The sequence below is a fragment of the Puma concolor genome, chromosome B4 (assembly GCF_028749965.1).
Source record: "Puma concolor isolate L17-30 chromosome B4, mPumCon1.1.hap2, whole genome shotgun sequence".
NCBI classification, from domain to species: domain Eukaryota; kingdom Metazoa; phylum Chordata; class Mammalia; order Carnivora; family Felidae; genus Puma; species Puma concolor.
Window position 1 is genome coordinate 29,374,755 of NC_141673.1, and position 22,519 is coordinate 29,397,273.

General features: G+C 36.6%; 1 protein-coding gene across 2 annotated transcripts; it reads left to right on the plus strand.

Moving 5' to 3' along the window:
* The first annotated feature begins 457 nt into the window (after positions 1-457).
* Positions 458-8,253, plus strand: KERA (keratocan). Of its 2 annotated transcripts, none has more exons than XM_086712674.1 (3): positions 458-711; positions 2,186-3,079; positions 7,025-8,253. In XM_086712674.1, the coding sequence occupies exons 2-3, from the start codon at positions 2,194-2,196 to the stop codon at positions 7,189-7,191; spliced, it is 1,053 nt and encodes a 350-aa protein (XP_086568800.1). In that variant the 5' UTR covers positions 458-711; positions 2,186-2,193; the 3' UTR covers positions 7,192-8,253. The 2 variants fall into 2 exon arrangements, with proteins under 2 accessions (XP_086568800.1, XP_025782770.1); XM_025926985.2 differs by lacking the exon at positions 458-711 and adding an exon at positions 739-926.
* Positions 8,254-22,519: the final 14,266 nt, after the last annotated feature.

Genomic DNA, 22,519 nt, shown 5'->3' on the forward strand with positions numbered 1-22,519 from the left:
ACAAAACATCTGTTGTAATGAGAAAAAAAATCTCATTTTAATAATTACTTGGAATAAAGCTCCCAATGGGAAACAGAGACACAGAAATTATTTCTATAAAACAGAGCATAACACCACGTGTAGTGCCAACATAGGTAGAGCTTCTCAGATTTCATTTTTACATTTTTCAAATATATTTTCCTATCTTACCCTCAAACGCAATATATCTAACTAGAATTCCAACATCTGTTTCATATGAGAAATGCATAAAATATTTCCATAGAAACAGAGGACATCAGCATTTATTTCTTCGTATTCGTTTTGTTTTTTGTTTTTTTTTTTTTTTGTTTTTTTTTTTTTGAAAGATTTTCTAGAGAAGAGCTGCTTTAAAATCTCTTTTGGTTATGTTTGGAATCAAAACTGCCTTCAGTCGCCTGCTAGCTAAACAGGTCTAGAGACCAGCACATTGTAACATCTCTGGTACGGTGAGTTCAGAGTGACAGTTGCCCTGAATTTTTGTTATAGGCTCCTGAGATTAAAGCCTGAATTTCCTGCGCTGAGCTGCCTAGGTACTGAGGTGCTGTTGTTGTTGGAGGGGTTAACTTTGGAGCCACTGGTGCATATATTTGAGGGAGGATTCATAAAAACACGAGAGTGGAGCCTGGGTAAATCCATTACTGTGAATGAGCGGTGGCCAATAGAAAGGGAAGAAGAAGATCCAAGAAGGCTGAGGTAAGCAATCTGAAGCCCTGTCAAAGTAGAAACAATAGATCAAAAGGTGTTCACAGTGACTGGTCAGAGTAGCTTTTATTTTTTCTCCTAGGAGGCTTGATAGCATACACTAAAAATAAATTGTTTTAGTCATAGATTTTTCTCCCCCCTTAATTAAGTTTTAGCAAACTTCAGACCCAGACACAGGACTCCACGGTATATTCCTGGACAGCAAGGTAAACTATTTTTGCACTTTTTAAAAACTTAAAGCTAAGAATTCAAAGTTCTGGTTCATCAGAGGCAGGGTTATGGCTTAATAACTAAAGAAAATCCCTATTCTGAAGAAAAGAATGTTTTAATGTGTCTCTATTGGAAGATGACTAGAGCAGAATTCTGCAATCGTAAAAAAATGTGACAGCTTGTGGAACCAGCTCTGCACTTGCTACTTTCCTCAATTTAGTGGCACAATTGAAAGATCAGCATTTCATAAGTGATGCTTATTTTATTTTTTCCTAAGGAATTAGCAAAATGTATGCTATTCTAATTACCAAGCGATTGAATTAAATGTACATTGGTCGGAATGCTACTGATAGATATATATAAATATATACTACTTTTCCTGTTAGAACAGTTTGTTGTACCCACAACCTTATTGATATCCAATGGGGAGGGTTTATATCTTTTGGATGGTCATATACCAATTAGTGTTAACCTTTTCTTTGATAGCAACCATCCTGAAAATATGGGCTCTATCTGAACCGAGACATATTGTCTGTTTTTTCTTATCAACCACAGTTGAATATATGCCTCATTGTGATACAGAGTTTATAATCCAAACTCCCTGGCTGAACAACTTGAGTTCGTACTTCTAATATTAGAAGTCTTACCCCCGACCCCAATATACAACTTACCGGAGAAGTTGAGCAACAGAGCAAGAGATTAATCACACATTTTTCTTCATATCTTAGAACCTTCCTTGACAACAAACTGCTAATATGTTCTTTGATCTCTCTATTTCTTTGGTTCAAGGGCCAAAGAGCCTGGGAAATCTCATCCAGATGTTCTATTCATTTAGGAGTAAAAGTAAAAGCATATGCTTACTTCTTAGAAACAACGCGGACTCTCAATCTGTTATTAAAAGATCATTTTTTGTACTCTTGTATTCAACTGCGGGTTTCAGTTAACTTTCTTGTATTAAATAGCTTGGAATGGAAAAGCACTTAGAGCTCCTGAAATTTGCTTTCCATTTCTCGGTTTTCATTGTGATTGGGTTAAAACTGGGAAGCTAAAAGTTACTGAGTTTCAGTGTTTGCAAAATGCTTTGCATATAGTGGCTACTCAATATATGTGTATTAATTGATATCTAGTGTATAAATTGTTCAAATGTGTTTACCCTTCCCCTAAAGAAGCAATATTTGCTGGGTTTTTTTGGAGCACACAGTTTTCTACAGGTTGAAAATATTCAAGTATCTAACAGTTGTGTCCCCCATCCTAGGTACTATAATGGCAACCACAATCTGTTTCGTCATCTGGGTATTATTCATAACAGATACTGTGTGGACTCGAAGTGTGAGACAGGTCTATGACGTAGGTGATCCAGAGGATTGGGCTATGCATGACTTTGACTGTCCCAGGGAATGTTTCTGTCCCCCTAGTTTCCCTACTGCTTTATACTGTGAAAATAGAGGTCTCAAAGAAATCCCTCCTATTCCTTCAAGGATCTGGTATCTTTATCTTGAGAACAACCTGATAGAAACCATTCCTGAGAAGCCATTCGAGAATGCCACCCAGCTGAGATGGATAAATCTAAACAAGAACAAAATAACCAACTATGGGATTGAAAAAGGAGCCCTGAGCCAACTAAAGAAGCTGCTTTTCTTATTTCTGGAAGATAATGAGCTAGAGGAGGTACCTTCCCCATTGCCAAGAAGTTTAGAACAATTACAGTTGGCTAGAAACAAGGTGTCCAGAATCCCTCAAGGGACCTTCAGCAATCTGGAGAACCTGACCCTTCTTGACTTGCAGCACAATAAACTACTAGACAATGCCTTTCAAAGAGACACCTTCAAGGGACTCAAGAACCTAATGCAGCTAAACATGGCCAAGAATGCTCTAAGGAATATGCCACCGAGATTACCAGCCAATACAATGCAACTGTTTTTGGACAACAATTCTATTGAAGGAATACCAGAAAATTATTTTAATGTGATTCCTAAAGTGGCCTTCCTACGACTAAACCACAACAAATTGTCAGACGCAGGTCTCCCTTCTAGTGGTTTTGATGTATCCTCAATACTAGACCTTCAGCTATCTCACAATCAACTCACCAAGGTCCCTCGAATCAGTGCTCACCTGCAGCACCTTCACCTTGACCATAACAAAATTAAAAGTAAGTAATCGTCAGGGTATGTCTTTGATTAAAATGCTCATGGTCATTAAACTTATTCTATATTTTCTTTCAGAATAGTAACTGTGTTGGGCTTCCCCCCCACCATCTGCCACCAACTAATATGCCCTCAGATTTTTTTTCAATCTTCAGTATTTTCGTTTTGTCTGTTCACACACAATCTTAATGGACAAGGAAGTTCTAATCTTCAATTTGTAAATTGAAAAGTGGACCTTAGTATTCTACAAAGGGTGATTACCCATTGGAGAAATTGAATGTATCTTCTTTTACTCCTGGGATAGTCCAATATTCCTGCCTCACTGGGTAGATTTATTTAGGAAAATGTACCAAGTACAAATGACCTCATGAATAGTAATAGGAGGAATATGATTTAGGAGGTATCAGAAAGGCACCTTGGTCCTAAAAACTACGGGTGCCTGAAACCACCTTAATTAAAGACTCTGCTTTAGATGACAGAGTTTCTCGAACTTTAGAGTGTACAGGTTTGTGGCTCCATGCCATGGTTCCTGATTGAGTAATTCAGGATGAGACTTGAGTGAGATTTCATTTCTAACAAGTTCCCAAATAGGGCTGAGCCTGCTGCTCTGCGGACCAAGCATTAGGAATTAGTGCTGCCATTTAACACCTTGTTCAGTAGAAACGGAAGCAAATGCTCCTGGAAGTTGGTGACTTCTCAGGACTCATGGCAATCGGCAAGGTAGAATGATTGCTCCTTTCCTGAAAATAGTTTCTGATAAGGGAGAGAGGGATGAGTGAGAGTGTCTTGGAGGCAGAGGTGTCACCCAGGAAACACATGGTTATAGAAAGAAGCTGGAGACACTAAATGCAAACCTGGCATCTGCACAATCACACTGAGACCAGTTTGACCTTGGTGCAGAAGTGTACAACGTCATGGGCATTGGAACCAGCCTGGCACCTGCCCATGCATCCTCAATCCTGGCACAAGCCCATTAGGAAGAGAATGTGAGGAGACTTCTCCTGAACAACCTTAGAAAATACGTTCCTAAAGTGTGAATCAGTCCATTTGTAGGAAAATAGAACAGATAATTGTCAGAAGGTTGTACCACTTGGTTATTATTCACTCGTTTCCTTTAAGCAAATAATCACACAAACATCCTATTTATAAGAATAGACTATTTTTCCACTGGGAACTGCTCGGTTATTCAAGTTTTTCTCTTCTTTTCTTTCTTTTTTTTTCTTTTTGGGGTTCTTCTAACAGCATACTTGAGCATATAATCTAGGAATTAACAAAGGCTGCTGCCACATTTTTCCATGGCGATGCGACGCATTGTTTAATCCTGTAGTCAAAAGCAAAAGATGCAACATAAAAAAAGAAACATTGCTGAATCTTTTTCACTGAACCGGATCGCACAACAGCCATATTGACCTAATATTTGCATTTTTTTTTCTAATGAAAGTTCTGTGCTTCTACAGGTGCATCCCTTAACTGGCAACAAAAGCCCCGTGGACATTGGATGTGGGAAGTGAAAAAAGGGATTCCACATAGATCCCTGTTTGTGAATTAGGGATTCCCCTGAGAATTTGAAGACAAGGGTCTTTAGGAGTAAAATAGCAAAATACAACACACAGTTGTGCACACACTCCAGGAACTTTCATATTTACACAAAGTTATACCAAGAAGGGTAGGATTTTGTTCTCCATCCCCTGACATTTTTAAAAGTTTTACAATGTTTTCTCATATATTTTTATTCTTCAACTGTTCTCATACCTTAGCATGTATCAGGATCATCTGGGAGGCTTGTAAAATACAGCTTGATGTCCCCACCTTCACATTTTCTGACTTATTAGCTGTAAGATGGGGCCTAATAATTTAGTTCTCAAGAAATACTGATGCTGCTGGCCCAAGGACCACACTTTGAGAATAATAAATTAATCCTCACAAAAATCTTGTGTGGTAGCATTAAGACTTTCTAAAGAAGAAACTGAGGATCAACTAAGTGAGAATATTTGCTCAAGGACAAAGAATAAATATAATAGCCAGAACCTGAGCTCAGGACTTGTCAGTATACTATATACTACACAGTATAGTCCCAGCTCATTTGTCTTCAATTTCCAGATTAGAGGACTTTAGAAAAATGTCTACCAACGCAAGTAAGAATAATTTTAACAGCAACAACATCAACAAAGAGAAATTGATTTATTTGTTTCTTAATGTAGATATCAGGTATGGTATTTCTATATTCCCAGAAAATAAGTGCAAAAGAAGAATTTCCTTGGCTAGAATTATTGGCTCACGATTATATCCATTATATCACACTGTGCTGTAATAACTGCTAAAGTACTTATTTCTTTTGGCTGCATAATCTACTCTAGTTGTTAATAAAGTGGTTTCCAAGAAACATACCTTTTATATGAAGAGTTCTTAGAATTTATGGTACAGTGACCTTTTCTTATGAGAAAGATGGAAATACTTATTTCTTCTGAACAATTTAAAGGACTTTAAATTTGGCAACAACTACTCAAATAAGTTACTTCTTCGTGTTCTCTGAGAAACACCATAATTAATTTACGAAAATATAACTACCTTTAGAACTCTTGTTTCTCACATTGCATTTATTCAGGCCTGCGTTGATTATGGGGCATAAGGGTAATAAGAAGGATAGGACATTAAAAGAGAAACAGCCAAGGGACCCTATGTAGTAGGAAAAGGACAAGGTGAAGACTCAGCTCTGGCATTTGCTTGCTAAAATACCTTGTGGGCAATACCTTAACTGTCTGAACCACTTATATCTGCTATGCCCAGGTAGGGAGGATAATCATATTGCCTGATAAAGCCTCTGTGATGTTAAGGTGATAATGCATGTGAAAAACTAACTTTATATACACAAATGGCTATAAAAATACGAGTCATTATTTTTTAGCAAGTTGAATTCACAAATTGACCTAAGATCGGAGTAAAGCAATCTCACGTGCGGCATAAGCTCAAAGGAAGGCCATTGCCAAAGTTAGGTGGGTCTCATCTTCTAAGGGAAAACCCTTTCCTCAAAATAGTTTCATATGAGACTTAAAAGCAGTATGCAGATTCATGATTGAAATCAGCTAATGCACACACTTGTCTGAATTTTGCTAATTTAACAGGACTTCTTTCCTGAATACTCTTAAATTTCAGTATGGTCATTGATGCCAAGGGCTCTGGTCCAAGGCAGGTGCATGATTTCTCACATCCTAACCATCTGAAAAGGCTCATGGGATGTTTGCTGGCTTGAATTCTTTGCAATTCAATTCTTGGCAAATGTATCCTTTCTAATTAAGTACACAAATATAAAGATCCAAAATTCTTTTCTATAAGTATTACATATGTAAACTTAGGTTAAATGTGCTTTTTAAAACTCATCATGCACTATTAATTGGAAATTTTGCATTTTAAGATAGTTTTTGAGTACTTTCCCTAATAATAGACTAATTTTTCCACCTATACATGCATCTGTCCATCCATCTACCTGTGCACCTATGTGTTCTTTCTATGAACCTTTGTCTCCACTTCGAATGCCCTAAATACTACCTGTCTTATTTTATAGTAGTCTAAGCATGTCTTATCTCACCTGGAAGCTTCAAAAACAAATGGTATATCTTATATGCTTTTATTTCCATCACATTTTAACAGTATGTCCTTTCTAGTGCTCTGCACAAATTATAACTGAATATGGAATTATTTTGTGTGTGTATATATATATATATATATATATGCACTATATGTATATATATATATATTGCACATTTTTATGGGCTACTTTTATAAAACAGATGTGCACAACCTCCAACCTACACAGAAATGGTTTGTATCTGGCACTTTGACAGATCAGGCCGCTAGGCCCTCTACAGGATTGTTGCATATGGCCTCTTGGTCTTCCCACCCCGGTCACTTCTGTTCAAGTTCATTCACACATGCCATCTTTGTCTCCACAGATGTGAACGTCTCTGTAATATGTCCTACCATACTGCCTGGAGAACAAGATTCCTTCGGTTATGGACCTCACCTTCGCTACCTCCGTCTTGATGGAAATGAAATCAAACCACCAATCCCAATGGATTTAATGACCTGCTTCAGGCTCCTTCAGGCTGTCATTATTTAAACACATCTTTAACAATCTAAAATTGGTTTCATGGGCTAATATTTCTGAAATGAAATTTGGTCACTATGCATAACTTTAAGACAAAAGTCACATTCCAGTGGTGCTGTCTTGCCACCATTTTTGTTTGTGAAGCTTATGTTTTCTATTCAAAGACGCTTTCACCAATGATATGTAGCATGGTTAGCTTTTCTTCAATTAATATAACAGACACAGAGTTAAGATAGTTTGTCAACTTATCAACTCAAAGATAGTTCTTTTTTGTCTCTTTCACAGCTTACTCATATCAAATAATGCAATTGTACTGTTATGCAATATAAAAGCCATATTTGTGTGCATGTTCAAAATTGAGTATGCAGATACTATATTGATCGTAGGAACACAGTAATCTAACAGGAGGTAAGGAGATCTGTAAAAAACTGAAACAATGAGATATTTTTTCATCATAATTAATTGCAGATTGCTACATAGTATTTGTAGGTATAAGTTTGGTATTTAGCTCAAGAATGGATATAAAATGTATTAAATACTTATTGTAGTCATTTAATACCAAATAACAGAGCAACATCAATTTTCAGTTCACTACTATTTTTTATAGCTGCTGTTCTTAGATATAGTACAGTGTATTCTCTCTATTAAACAAAGTACTAAGTTTTATATTTCTTATAACACATTTCTGAAAGAATCTTAGTGTTTTAACATTTGAAATCCACTTGAATTGCAAATTGTTTAGCTCTTATATTTGCTAGTGGTTTTGGATTTTTTAAATAAAAACAGTGAATGCTTTCTAACAAAATGGTACCAAAATATTTATTTCAAGGGCATTATTTACAAGTTTTATTAAGAACATATTTTAATAAAAAGTGTTTAAGTAACAATAATTTCCATTTTTCTACCATGAATATATGCAAATATATTTCCCCCTAATTTTGTTTTTCCTTTTCTTCTTGAAAACATAAGAAAAAAATTATACTCAAATCACTTAACATAATACACCTACTTCTCATGAGTTAAAAAGGAATAACCCAGGATATCATTAAGTAATAAAGTATCGTTTACATTAGACTACTAGTTTCATAAAGCATATCTTTAAATAATAAATATTCCATAGAGATTCATACATGACTTTAGATATTTTCCAAACAATATTCTGAAGTATTCTATATAATTTTATGTATTTCCCTAGAAAAATGATCATATACATTTGTGAAACATCAGATTAAGGAAAATCTAACATGCTATTTCAAGGTTTCTCAGAAACTTAAAATGTCATTCTATAAGGTGAATTCTCAAGAAAAGAGCATAACACACACAAAACTTATATGGGGTTGGGAGGGAAGAACCAATTAACTTACTTTGAACAGAGTTTTTAAAATGCTGGCTAAAGGAGAGAAATGAAATTAATTGACATTAGGAATAATTTTTTAAAACTTCAAAGCACATAAAGAAAGTTATGAAATTTATGTCATGAAAATACAAGTAATGAGATATCATTAGGCTGGTGAAAAAGAATATATTGAAAGAAATCTAAGAACTTTAAATATTTGAAAACTTGCCATAGAAAAAGGGGCTAAAATTCCAGGAGCTCCAAAACGAAGAGTAGAACATATGGGTGAAATGTATATGGAGCTATATTTTAGCTCTAGCTAAGGAAGAATTTTCAAACAGTTGTTCAGAGTCATCCAACAATAAAAGCAACTTTTCTTGAGATGGAGTTACCCACCACTGGAACTGTTCAAACTGAGAATGAGTAATGGTTCAAGACAAAGGCTATAAAAGGAATTCCTGATCTGGAAGCAAGGTTGTAATATGTTCCTCTATGACCTTTCAACTCTAAGAATTTCCTTTTTCCTCCCTTCCTTCTTGCCTCCCTTCCCCCCTTCTTCCCTCCCTCCCTCCCTCCCTCCCTCTCTCCCTGCCTCCTTTCTTCTTCCTTCCTTCATTCCTTCTTCCCCATCTTTTTTATTCTTTATTTATCTCAGAAAATATGTATTGAGTACTACACACACACACACACACACACACACACACACACACACCCGACTATCCTACACACTGGGAATGTAATAGTTTATACTATAGTGGATAGTTCATCAATTAGGTGAATGAATCACAAAAATATATAAAATGTTATCTGTGATAAATGCTATTAACAGAAAGCCACATGGTACAAAGGAATTATTAATACTGATTTGATGTAAAGATTCTTTAAACAAGTAATGATTAAGGAAACATATAAAGAAAGAATGAGAAGTATTCAATGCTGGTGGGAAAAAAGAATATTTCAGGCAGAACATAGACACTGTAGTTTCCAGGAATAATTTAGAAGTTACCTGAAGTGATTTAAGTCAGAAGGAATTATGTTCATTGAAGATTAGTATCATGTAGTGGTAAAGAATATTAACATCGAAGCTAAAATTACTGAATTCAAACCCCAGCTTTCCTGTTAAGTGGTCCTAGTCAGACTCTAAATTCTCTGTACCTCAGGCTCTCCTCCTTTATGAAATGGGGACAAATAATAGTACCTCCTTTATTCAGTTAGAATTAAATGAGTTAGAACATGTAAAGTGTCTCTTCTGAACACATGGTAAGTGCTAAATAAATGTTTATTATTATTGTATGCAATATATATCTACATAAACATATACATACATATATACGCAAGCTTTTTTCTGTAGTGCGTAAAACCATTTGGAGGGGATTAAGACCAGATAGGAGTAGATCAGTTAGGATTTCAGTCTTACAGCACAAATTTGAAAAGTGGAGGTAGCTTAGAATATAAAGACACTGATGGTGTGGGCAGAAAAGGACAGACATGCACAAATGTGAGAGAATTAGGAGGTAAAACTGTCAGGATTTGGTGGTTGATTGGATAGATAAGAGAGAGAGAGAGGAAGTGCTAAGGTTTCTGCTTGCAAACTGAATACATGGCAGTGCATTTTCTAAGAGGAACATGCTTAGAAGATCATGGGTTTGATTTTAATGCAGTTAGTTTGGGGGCACCTGGGTAGCTCAGTCAGTTAAGCATCTGACTTCGGCTCAGGTCATGATTTCACAGTTAGTGAGTTTGAGCCCCATGTCGGGCTCCGTGCTGACAGCTCAGAGCCTGGAGCCTGCTTCAGATTCTGTGTTTTCCTCTCTCTCTCTGCCCACCCCTTCCCCCTGCACTCTGTCTCTCCCTCTCAAAAGTAAATAAACTGTTAAATTAAATAAATAAATGCAATTTGTTTGAAATTATTTTGATTCATCCAAGAGATGTCATGTAAGCTGTCGAATGAGAACTAAGGTTAAAACAAGGGGTCTGGACAGATGCATAAATATCTAGGTGAAATTTTCTAGATTTTGTTTACCGTTCCAAAAATTTTAGAATTCTGCATTAAATATTCATATGCTCATGAACGAAGACTGAGAGAATGAAGGCATAATTCCAAATATTTACCACTGAAGCTATGAGGAATAAGATGAGCTTTCTATCAGAAATACTTAAAAATATATATGTATAAAGTTACTATGAAGTCCCAGAAATTTACAAATGGTCTGCTGCTCTCTTCATGTATACACTGTGATCACTACCAAAAATTTTTAAAAACCAAGAAGAGACTAGGAGACGAGCTGAAGCCATTTTTGAAGTCATGGGATCTTCATAAATGCTCCATTTCTCATTTTATTGCCCTAAATTAAACAAAAGCGAATGGAACAAAACAATTTTATCTATGACCTCACCATGCAAAAATGATGAACTTCTTTTATAAGCAGGTAAAAAAGAGAAAAAAAAAGTGTCCAAGGATTGGGAGCAGTATATTTGCAAATTAAATGTTAAAAAAAATGGGTTGTTGGTGGTAAGAACCCTGTAATAGATCAGGTTTTTTTGCTTTCTTTAAATTCTCTTTAAAAAAGAAAAACAAAACCAAAAGCAAAACAAAAGAGAACTGCATGGTGGAAGACAATTCCCAGGCGACCTCTTTGATAAAGCTGGGGTCAAAGAATACGATGAATCCCCACTTCCCAAAATGATTGAATGTAGATGTATGTGTGTGCTGATAAATAGACAGCTGGATAGAGAGATAGAGATATTTAAAATTTAAAGTGTTCCAGAAACCATGCATTGGCCAGGAGGAGTGTAAATTTTATTGGTTAAAGTTAGCATTATAGGTCATACATGAAGAATGAATTTTTTTCAAAGTTAACCACAATAGACTGGTAGGGAGTATTTACCTGTCAGAGAGTGACAAAGAGTATTCACTGAGTCCAAAAGAAGGCAAAACATAAAAAAAAAAAAAAAAAAAGACAAGTGGAAAGTATATAATAAAATAGTGCATTTGAATCCACATTGGTAATTACATGGTACAGTGGTTAAGGACTCGTGTTTTAGAGAGAAAAGATCAAGTTTAAAATCCAACTTGTGGCATTGACTTTGCCAATTCCTTGATCTTTGGCAAGTGTTTGAACATTTCTAAGGATTGGATCCTCACTTTCAAAATAGGGAACAATATCAACTATCTTACCCAGTTGCTGTAAGAGTAAGAGAAAGAACAGATGTGTAGTTCTTATCATCTGACATGTGGAAAGTGGCCAATAACCGGTAGGTTGGAATGTTATTATTAGTGGGGAGTCTGGTGCACACAATTGCACATGTTTTCTCCAGACGGTTTTGCAAATAAGGAACTGAGTAAAATGGATGGCAAAATTGATCCAAGTTAGTGTAAGTTTTAGAGCCATGGAAGTCTAAGTAGTCAAGTGGTAGTGATGGACAGGGTCTATGAACCAGACTAACATTGGACAGCAAAAGAAATGAAATCAGGAGGGGGTGGATCAGTTGAGGAAAAAAGACTGAAGACTCCATGGAAGGAAGTAAACTTGAGAGGAGTCACAATGTACATAATCTGGAAAGAAAAGAATGATCTGAGCCTAGGGGGCTACAGGTTAAAAATGCCCAAAATTGCCAAAGAGCCTAATGCTGAGAAATGAGAAGATTCTCTGGGTGTGGGAAGGGATTGCCAGAACATAGAAGTGAATGTCAGCAGGGTCAAAGAGGAAAAGGGTCTATGGCATTGTAAGAATTTCAGATGCAAGGGCTTATCGTTTATTTTAGCACCCTGGAGAGAATTCACATCAAATTGCAAAATAATTAAACGATACATATCCTTTAAGTGTCTTGTTAGTATCACGTCACTGTTGAATGGCAGACCCAGGATTCAAACCCAGGTAGTCTATTTTCAGAGCTCCTGCTTGAAAATATGTCATACCACCTCTCATGATGAAATGTGCCTTTATAGTTAAAAACAATTAACAAAATTATTCTAGAATAATACATATATACCCATAGCAATTGTTAAAATACTACTTTAAAAACTACTGTGCCTTATGGAATGATATTTTTCACAATATCTGAAGTATTGCATATATTAAAGATAATTTAAGATTTAGAAAAACAGGGAAATGTTTTATTTACCAAAAACTGTAGAAAATTTCTGTCCTTATGCATCTGAGACGTATCTCTGAAACTCCTTGCTCAGAATATTTCTGTACAAGGAGAAGAAGGAAAATGATATATATAAGCATAGTATAGAATTTAAAACTGTTGGGAAAATATAGCACATCATTTGCAAAATCACACAATTATTATCTTGAAGTTTGAATTTGTTGTTCTACCTTTGGAAAAATATCGCTTTCTTTGTGACATTCAGCTGAATAAACAAAATTCAAGTGTAGAAAGAGACTCATTGTCTGAGTTCTTAAAGGTTTCTGAAAACAAGTTAAAATTGTCCTGGAAAAATATCAGAACAGTCAAATGACTAGCAGGAATGGCTTTTACAAAACCCATCTGAAAAACTATCCATAGTGTACGTTATGGTGCCAGGGTTGATTTCCAACAGGGCAAGAGCCCTGCCACATATTCCATTTGCTGGCTTCCTGCTTGTGTTAAAAGTGACAAAACAAAGCTGTTGGTTAGTGGGAATAGAGACAAAGCTGTTGGTTAGTGGGAGTATAGACTGGGAACACTATCCAGGTTGAGAAGTAGAAAGATCGCCTTCAGAGAGATGGAATATTTCCCACATATGATTAGCAAACTTAGATCATATACACAGGGGCAGAAAGTGTTTTGTATGACTTAATAGTTACTGATGTATTAAAATCGAGGATGGGGGTCGCCTGGGTGTCTCAGTCAGTTAAGCATCCGACTTCAGCTCAGGTCATGATCTCACAGTTTGTTAGTTCGGGTCCCGCATCAGGCTCTGTGCTGACAGCTCAGAGCCTACAGCCTGCTTCAGATTCTCTCTTCTTCTCTCTCTGCCCCTCTCTCACTCTCTCTCTCTCTCAAAAATGAATTTAAAAAAACATTTAAAAAGTTAAAAAAAAATAAAATCGAGGATGGTAATATATAGTTGTAAGAGCACTGAGGATGTAAAATAAAGATACACATAAATTTGAATCCTAGATCTGCTAAGGGAAACTGAGAAAACTACTCAAATTCTTTGATCCTTGATTTTTTTTATTATATTAGGCAGAGAATAGTATGTACTTTACATGATAGTCCTCTGAGGATAGGAAATAGTGTATGTAGGATGCCTGGGATACACTTGGTGCTCAGTAAGTAAAATCTTATGATGATTGTTGGTGTTATTACTATTTGAGGTTCTTGAACAAAGATGTGTTAAAGAAGTTTTAGGCAGCAATTTATCTAGAAGGAATATGTGATAAAGTAAAAATAGTAAAATGTCAATGATGGAGTTTTGGGGCTTGGCATATAGGTATTCTTTCCATTTTATTTTATTTAATTTTTAAAAGTCTAGAGGCAGAAAAGGGAGTTGATAACTAATTCTTTTTTAAAAATGATTTTTTTGGGCGCCTGGGTGGCGCAGTCGGTTAAGCGTCCGACTTCAGCCAGGTCACGATCTCGCGGTCCGTGAGTTCGAGCCCCGCGTCGGGCTCTGGGCTGATGGCTCAGAGCCTGGAGCCTGTTTCTGATTCTGTGTCTCCCTCTCTCTCTGCCCCTCCCCCCGTTCATGCTCTGTCTCTCTCTGTCCCAAAAATAAATAAACGTTGAAAAAAAAATGATTTTTTTAACTTATTTCGAGAGAGAGAGAGAGAGAACATATGTATGTGGGAGAAGCAGAGAGAGGAGAGAGAGAGAGAGAGAGAGAGAGAGAATTCCAAGCCGCTCAGTATTGTCAGCATGGGGCCTGATGCAGGACTGGATTCCACAGACCACAAGACCATGACCTGAGCCAAAATCAAGAGTAAGATGCTTAACCAACTGAGCCACCTGGACACCCCAATAATTCATTCTTTTTTACTCATAATATCCTAATGACTTATAGTGGCTCTGAAATACTAGTGATAATAATAAACCTATTTAAAATCTCTGAATGCAAATTTCCCTATTTTGATGGAGAGGTCCAGGATTCACCAATAACATTTTACTCTCTTTTTGGGCACCCCGAAGGATAAAACTTCCCCATCCCCCTGAAAGAAAGCAGAGAATTCATGAGATAATTTCTGGCCCCAGTGCAATGAGTGGAAACGATATGTATCACTTCCAGGCCAAAGGATTTCACTGGTGAGGTGCAACTTTATTTTTCTATCCCACTAATGTGAGAAGGAAAAAAGCCCCTGTGTTCCAGGTTCTAGATGGTAGTGGGTTTGCACTCTGTCAGCAATACGTGTAGCTGTCTGGGGGGGTAAGATGGGGCAGAGATGGCCTCTTAACTGGTCCAAGGACTGGTACAGGGAGAGAAAGTAACTTCTCTCTTGGTATTAAGCCAATGAAATCTGTGCTCTTTGCTATGACAACATAACAGTCTAACCTTAATTCATTCACATTTGCATGTCTTTTCGGTGATATAAACTGATGAAGTCCAAGAAAACAGTGTTACACAATCTGTATAATATTTGCGATTTAATTTGTAATTTCTATCTAAATGATACATAAGCTTGTTAAAAGTCAAACAGCTAAGAAAAACTTCCAATGAAAACAATGATTTCCTGCCTCACCCTTCCCACTCTGGTCCAATTCTTTAGACACAACACTTTTTATATTTACTGGTTTTATTTTTCTTAGAGTTATCAGAGTATTGTTAATGACATGATTTTATCCTTCTTGCTTTAGTAAATTTAAGCAACCTATACTAACCCTGTTATAGATGATCATTCGGCATACTCATATCTACTTACCCCCTTCTTCCTATATATTGGTAGCTATCTTATTAGTTAGATTTCTTAACTTAGGTAATAAACTTGAATACAAAACTTACACTTCTATTTTCCAGTGCCAACAACTCTAGGAGACTATTTCAACTTTTCTCCATGTGAGATGAAACTATTAACATCCTAACCCTTCCTTTTACTTTACCATCATCTCCTGTCAGCTACACCTTTATTTTCATGTCAAAGTTGTACACTTGTAAATAATAACTATGTTTTCTGTGCATGCTTATAAACTGACTCTAAACAAGTTTTTTAAAAAGACAATTTAGAGTATAATGAATATATATACAATTTGTCTTTTTCTGAGTTGCAGTAAGAGACAGGCTTCTCCTTTTCTGTATCTATCCCTTAGCAAATATTGAACTTACCGCATCACTAGTCTATTTCTGAATCACTAGTCTATACACGTTCATCTCGTTTCTGCTATCATCCAAAGAGATGGTGAAACGTGCCATGAGAAGTTGACTTCCTCTTCAATTTCTTTGCTGTAATGGATTTAGCCCTTTTTAGAACTCTGCATAACAATTTCCTTTTTTTTTTTTTAATGTTTATGTATTTTTGAGAGAGAGGGGGGGAGACAGAGTGTGACAGGGGAAAGACAGAGAGAAAGAGAGAGAAACAGAATCCGGAGCAGGCTCCAGGCTCTGAGTTGTCAGCACAGAGCCAGACACGGGGCTCAAACTCACAGACCTTGAGATCATGACCTGAGCCGAAGTTGGTCACTTAACCAACTGAGCCACTAGGTGCCCCGGCATAATGATTTCAATGAGATTTTGAGAAGAATGTGAGACAGATATGCTTCAGTGGCGTCTTCTCTGTCCGCTGCTACCCCATTAAAGATTCAGTGTCATGTAGTTGTTTGAAACTTTCCCCTTGAAATATGTGTGCGAGTCCAGGGATGGGGTAAATGGTAGATGCAGGATGGAGAACTGTGTGGGAAAGTATCAAGAAGTGGGGAGCTACAAACCAAAACCACAGTGAGATATCACTTCACACCTATCAGAATGGCTAAAATCAAAAACACAAGACACAATAAGTGTTGTCAAGAATGTGGAGGAAAAAGGAACCCTCATGCATTATTGGTGGGAATGCAAACCGGTGTAGCCACTGTGGAAAACAGTATGGAGGTTTCTCAAAAATTAAAAATAGAATTACCATATGACCCAGTAATTCCACTGTTGGATATTCCCCTAAAGCATATAAAAACACTAATTTGAAAATATATATGCACCCCTATGTTTATTACAGCACCATTTACAGTAGCCAAATTATGGAAGTGGCCTAAGGATCCTTCAATAGAGGAATGGATAATGAAGATGTGGAGTACAAATGCCATGGAATATTATTCAGCCATAAAAAGAATGAAACCTTGCCACTTGCAACAACATGGATGGATCTAGAGAGTATCGTGCAAAGTGCAAGAAGTCAGTCAGAGAAAGACAAATACCGGATGATTGCACTCGTATGCAGAATTTAAGAAACAAAACAAAGAAAAATTGAGACAAACCAAAACACCGACTCTTAACTGTAGAGAACAAACTCAAGTTCACCAGAGGGGAGGTGGGTGGGGGGATGGGGGAAACAGGCAAAGGGGATGAAGAGTGCACTCATTTTAACACGCACTAAGTAATCTACAGCATTGTTGAATCACTGCATCATATACCCGAAACTAACAAAACACTGTATGTTAACTCTACTGAAATTGAAAGAAGAAGAAGTGCAGAACGAATGGAAAAGATGCATGGAGTAGGGTGTCGTAAAGAAGCTACAAGTAGGAAGGAAAGGGAATTACACACGGACTCCGGGGGCTCTTGACTCAGGTGGCTAAATCGAAATGACCGTTGGCTCCATTTTGGCCTGCAGATGGAGAGGTGGGTACGCATTTTACTATAGGAGGTCAGAGCCCGGAAGTGAATATTGTTTATGCTTTTAGTGAAATCACATCGCTCCTTTGGTCTATAGAAGACCAACAAGCTTTGTTTTCTCAAGGTTCTAGAGGCTAGACATCCAAGATCAAGGTATTGACAGGTTTGGTTTCTCCTGAGGTCTCTGTCTTTAGCTTGCAGAGGGCGGCTTTCTCTCTCTCTTCACATGGTTCTTCTCTGTGCACACAAAACCCTGCTGTTAGTGTATTCAAAATTCCTCCTTATAAGTCAGATTGGGTAAGGACTCACTCTAAGAAACTTATTCTGACTTAATTGCCTCTTTAAAGACCTTATCTCCAAATGCAGTCCACTCTGAGCTTCAACATATAAAGTTTGGGGGACACAATTCTGTGACAATAATCATCTGAAAATGTAATCTTTTCCTTTTCCTTAACTGTTTTAAGTATTTTATTTAGTAACTGGGAAAGGTACACAATAATAGATTGTGTGAGTGTCTTTCCCGCATTTTGTCAGACTAGCCATTACTATCCACCTTTACACACAACTACATTTGCCTGGGTGTTTTAGTGCTTAGAGGAAAGTCTGATTGCATTAGTCACTGTAGTTAGAAGACTGATCTAATTGGTTGTTTTAAAATGTTTAAATGCAAGGTAGCCCAGAAAAAGGAAAACACACAAATCAGTATTAGATTCAATCCTAGTTATCAGCCCTACAAAATACATAAAACTTTAAATGTAAACCTAAATAATTTGTGATAGAAACAGGACTAATTAGTGAAGTGTTGTCTAAAGCCAGTTCATTTCATTTGTTCGACATGAAAGTTTCTACTCTTAAAATCTAAGCAAATAAACTTTACAAAGAATGAATGCTCAGTATAAATTCTCAGCAATTCTAAATGGCCAAGATAGTTCAACAATCTCTAAGTTAGCTGACAGAATCTTTTGGTCCTAAGTCATAATTCCAAATGTTTGGGGAAAGATGTCAACAGAATAAAATGAGAATTGCCACATCAAATCTTCTGTGTTTATAAAAGAAACAGCTGTGACTAAGGAGCCTGAGGGCAATGAATTAATATTCAAAGTTATCCTTCTAAAATGAAGTTATGAATTTGAACATGTTCACAAGAAAACAAAATAAGCTGACATCCATTTGAATGATCTTTACAGATGTGAAATAAATATATACCAATCTGCTTTGCAATTAAATCCACATAATTAGTTCAGGGATTTCATGCCAAAAGTATGTTGTAATTCTACTAAATTTAAATTGTGCACAGTGGTAAATGAGAATAAATATTCCAAAATGATAGCTAATTTAGCATGTCCACACACACACATGCATCCCCCCCCACACACACACAGAATCAAACTCATGCAAATCTGGAAATAATTATATCATCTCTTTACTGGCAAACCTAAAGGAAAAGTTCACAAGGAAACCAGTTTTACATTTAATATCTCATATTTCATGCACATAAGGAAAAATAAATGATGGCCAAAAAAAAAAAGGTTTATATGTATCTCTTGTCGCAGTCAAAAGATAACTTGTTCTATGAACATATTGTAAAGACATCCAAATGTTCTTTATCTTCTTTCCTAAATGATAAGTATTTTAATTCCAGATGGTACATATTACACAATGTCATCCATCAAAAGTTGTGTGATTCCAGGCACATAAAACTCTTGCACAAAAGCACTGCTCTGTAGTTCCCTTCTTTTTTGGTTGTTGCTTTTTCTTTCTCCGCTCCTTGTCTTTTTTTTTTTTTTTTCTTTTTGCAAGGGGCAATGGTATTAATTTCTGGTAATGTGATATCTAGCAGTATCTTTGTAAAGTAACAAAGATTCGGACATCACTAATATTATTTTCTAAGTAGAATGTTAGCCCTCACTCACCATTCTTTTAACGTTTATCAGACTATGCACTTCTTCCAGGAAAGTGTGAAATGCAGCACAGCATCATAACTAAAAGGTTTTTTGAAAAGTCAGCATGCCAAGGATAGCAAAGTGCCAAATCAGTCTAATTTGAGTAGAAGACAATGTGTCAAAATTGTTATGCTATTTCTATGGGAGATTTTTTTTTTAAATCAGGAACTAGAGGTTCAAATCCTGCCCAAGCCTTAGGTCCTAGTAGGATCAGCCTGGAAACAATCAGCCCACTATCTAAGAGAGAATAATCTAGCTGCTGAAGTTATGGCTGAGATGAAGAAGAAAAATACCCTTAAAGAAAAAAAAAATGACTTCTGAATCATCAAAAGTAAGTTGCTAGATATATATTGATAACATTATAAACATACAGTATTTAATATATATTGAACAGTAAATATTAGGAGTTTCAATTATGTAAACAGATGAGTAAACTTAATGGTTTGTGAAAAATCAAAGATGTTATTTCTCAGTCTGGGAAGCAGAGAAAAGAGTTTGCAGAATCAACGAAGGCAAAAGAAGTTCATTCTGCTTCCACTTCTGATGTATGTGCTTCATTCAGCCACAGAGAACATGCTTTCACAACCTGTATGGCTGGTGTCGCGTAAATAACAGACTGTATTTGTCAGTCACACCACTGAGTTCTTGCAGGAGTTCAAGCAACTGCAAAATACCTAGACTTTCATTTTCTCGTCCATTAAATGAGACTGGTAAGAGTTGCTATAGCAGTCGGTTCTGCCACTGCCGAATCCTATTTTCTATTTCCCAATTTTCCATAGAGACGGGAAGGGCTAAACACTTCCTAGGTTCCCCGCTGTCCTCATTTCCGTTTTTCCTAAAGCAGTTTCTGAGACAAGGATTTGGGTATAAATACCAGGTGGAAGTCAACCGAGGAAAAAAATGGAAGGGCAGTGAAGTAAGAGAGCCCATAAAGGATGTGTTCATGAACAATGACCATGGTGGGCAAGTGGGGATCAAACACTACGGGAGCTCTGGGAGACTTTCAGAAGACCTCTTGGAATGATCCAAGTGAGGGGTGAAAGGGTTGGGGCTTTTATATAACTACTCCTGTTCTTATCAATTGTTTGATCTCCGTAACATAGGTACCTGAACATGACTGCATCATTAAGAATTGTGGAGATGCATGTATAGTTTGAAAAATGTCGTGTTAAAAATATGTGTTTGTGCAGTATTACTACTTTGTCTTGGTGGTAGAAACTGTACAATTTGGTAAAAAAAATAAATAACCTGAGTTCTATCCCATCCTGCCTTTTCATTCGCTGATAACAAAACAGAATAGTCTTTCTGACTGGGCCTTAGAGTTTTGTGATTTGAGAAATGATGAGCTTGAAATATTGATGAAACCAACAGATTTTCAGTTCCAGTTCCCAAGAGTCTGTGATTAAATACATTTTTATGATATTTATAATAACTTTACTCATTTTTGGTCAGGCTTTAAAACTTTAAATACCACATTTATTGTTTTTCATTAAATAGAATACAGAATGCCTTTCCAATGTCAGAAAGCCATCTGTAAAGTGAATAAATTAACATGGCTACAACAAAATCCTTCCACAGGAGAAATCGAATTATCTGTTAAAGCAATTGGACATAGCTTGCACAAACTTTCATGATGGTCCATTTAGTACAAGGACTATTACTTCAAGATTTGGAAAGAAATTAGTCAATGTTTAATTTTGAATTTTAAAGAGAATGACACATGTGCAAGCAATAAACTTAGGATCCCAAACAAACCAAATCCTCAACAAAAAAAAACCTCTCATGATTAAAATTGTTTCCTAAACTACCATGTTATTGATGCCAGATGTTAATCATAAAAACAGAAGATAAAGAACTTATGCAGAGAGAAAGTTCCATTTTAAACAGTAGGATGTGAACTGATGAAAATAAGGAGTCAGTGTACGTCTGGTTAGCCAATAAGCCTTCTGTAACATATTATAACATTTTCCATTAACTATGGTTTATATAGTCAAATCTTTTTTATGGGATAAAAAACATAATTTTTTGATAAGTCCTAGATTGTTAAAGGTTAGTAGTCATGTGATAAGTGCGCAAAAAGTTACATCTTGAGAGATTTCTGGGAGATTTTCCTCTTTTGATTTTATTTTTCCACAATGAGATAAGAGTTTCATCTATGATTTATAACCCTATCTCAAACCCTGCCTTTACCTTACATACTCCAAATCCACTTTTCACAGCTTCTGTAACATCTTTACTTGATTGCTTCTTGAGCACCACAAACTTAGTATGCTCAAACCTTTTCTCCCTAGAAATTCTTTTCTTCTGCCGTCTCCCCTTTATTCAACAATGTATTCTTTCATTCAGTCATAGCTTCATTCATTTATAATTTCTTCATTCAAATGTCTACCAGGAGGAGATATATTGGTAGGAGCTAAGGCAGGTACAAAACACACTAAAATACAGCGGCTGCTATTGAGGGGCTTAGTAGGGGATGATCACAGAAGACAGTTGTCATAAAATGGAGAAATGCTATAATTGCTATCCATGAAGCCCAGAGCACTTTTTTACTCTGCAAATTTTCCAGATGCCTCAGATAGAACCCCTTGAAGTTGAATCTCGACTGGTGGGTGAAATTTTCCAGGATAGAAACAAAGGCAGTGGTATAGCATAAGCAGAGTCAAAACAATGGAGAAAATGAAAGGGTAGCCTGTCTAAACTCTAGATTCACATTCCAAAGAGTATAGTTCCATTTGACCCTCACCATTGTGCCGTTAGTATCATATATATTGCATCTACCTATGTTACAGTTCCCATAAAAGTTTATCCGTTCCACTGGATGCAAATACTCTTATTTTTCGTTATTGACAATATCTTCACCTAACTTTTATTTCCTAAGAATTTTTTTTTTTTTTCTGAATATAAACTTCACGGTAGACATACTTTTAGCGCTTTAAAAATGTGACTCCAACGTCATATGACCTCCATTGTTTTTAATGCCAGGTGTTTTTTGAGTTGTTCTCCAGGTCATGCATCATTTCTCCCTGCTTCCTTTTTTTTTTTTTTTTATAAAGTTTTTTTTTTAATGTTTATTTATTTTTCAGACAGAGAGAAACAGAGCATGAACGGGGGTAGGGTCAGAGAGAGGGTCTGAATCAGGCTAGGGGGTAGGGTCAGGCTGAACGGGGGTAGGGTCAGGTCAGAATCTGAAACAGGCTCCAGGCTCTGAGCGGCCAGCACAGAGCCTGACGCGGGGCTCGAACTCGCGACCACCAGATCATGACCTGCGCCGAAGCCGGACGCCTAACCGACTGATCCACCCAGGCGCCCCTCTCC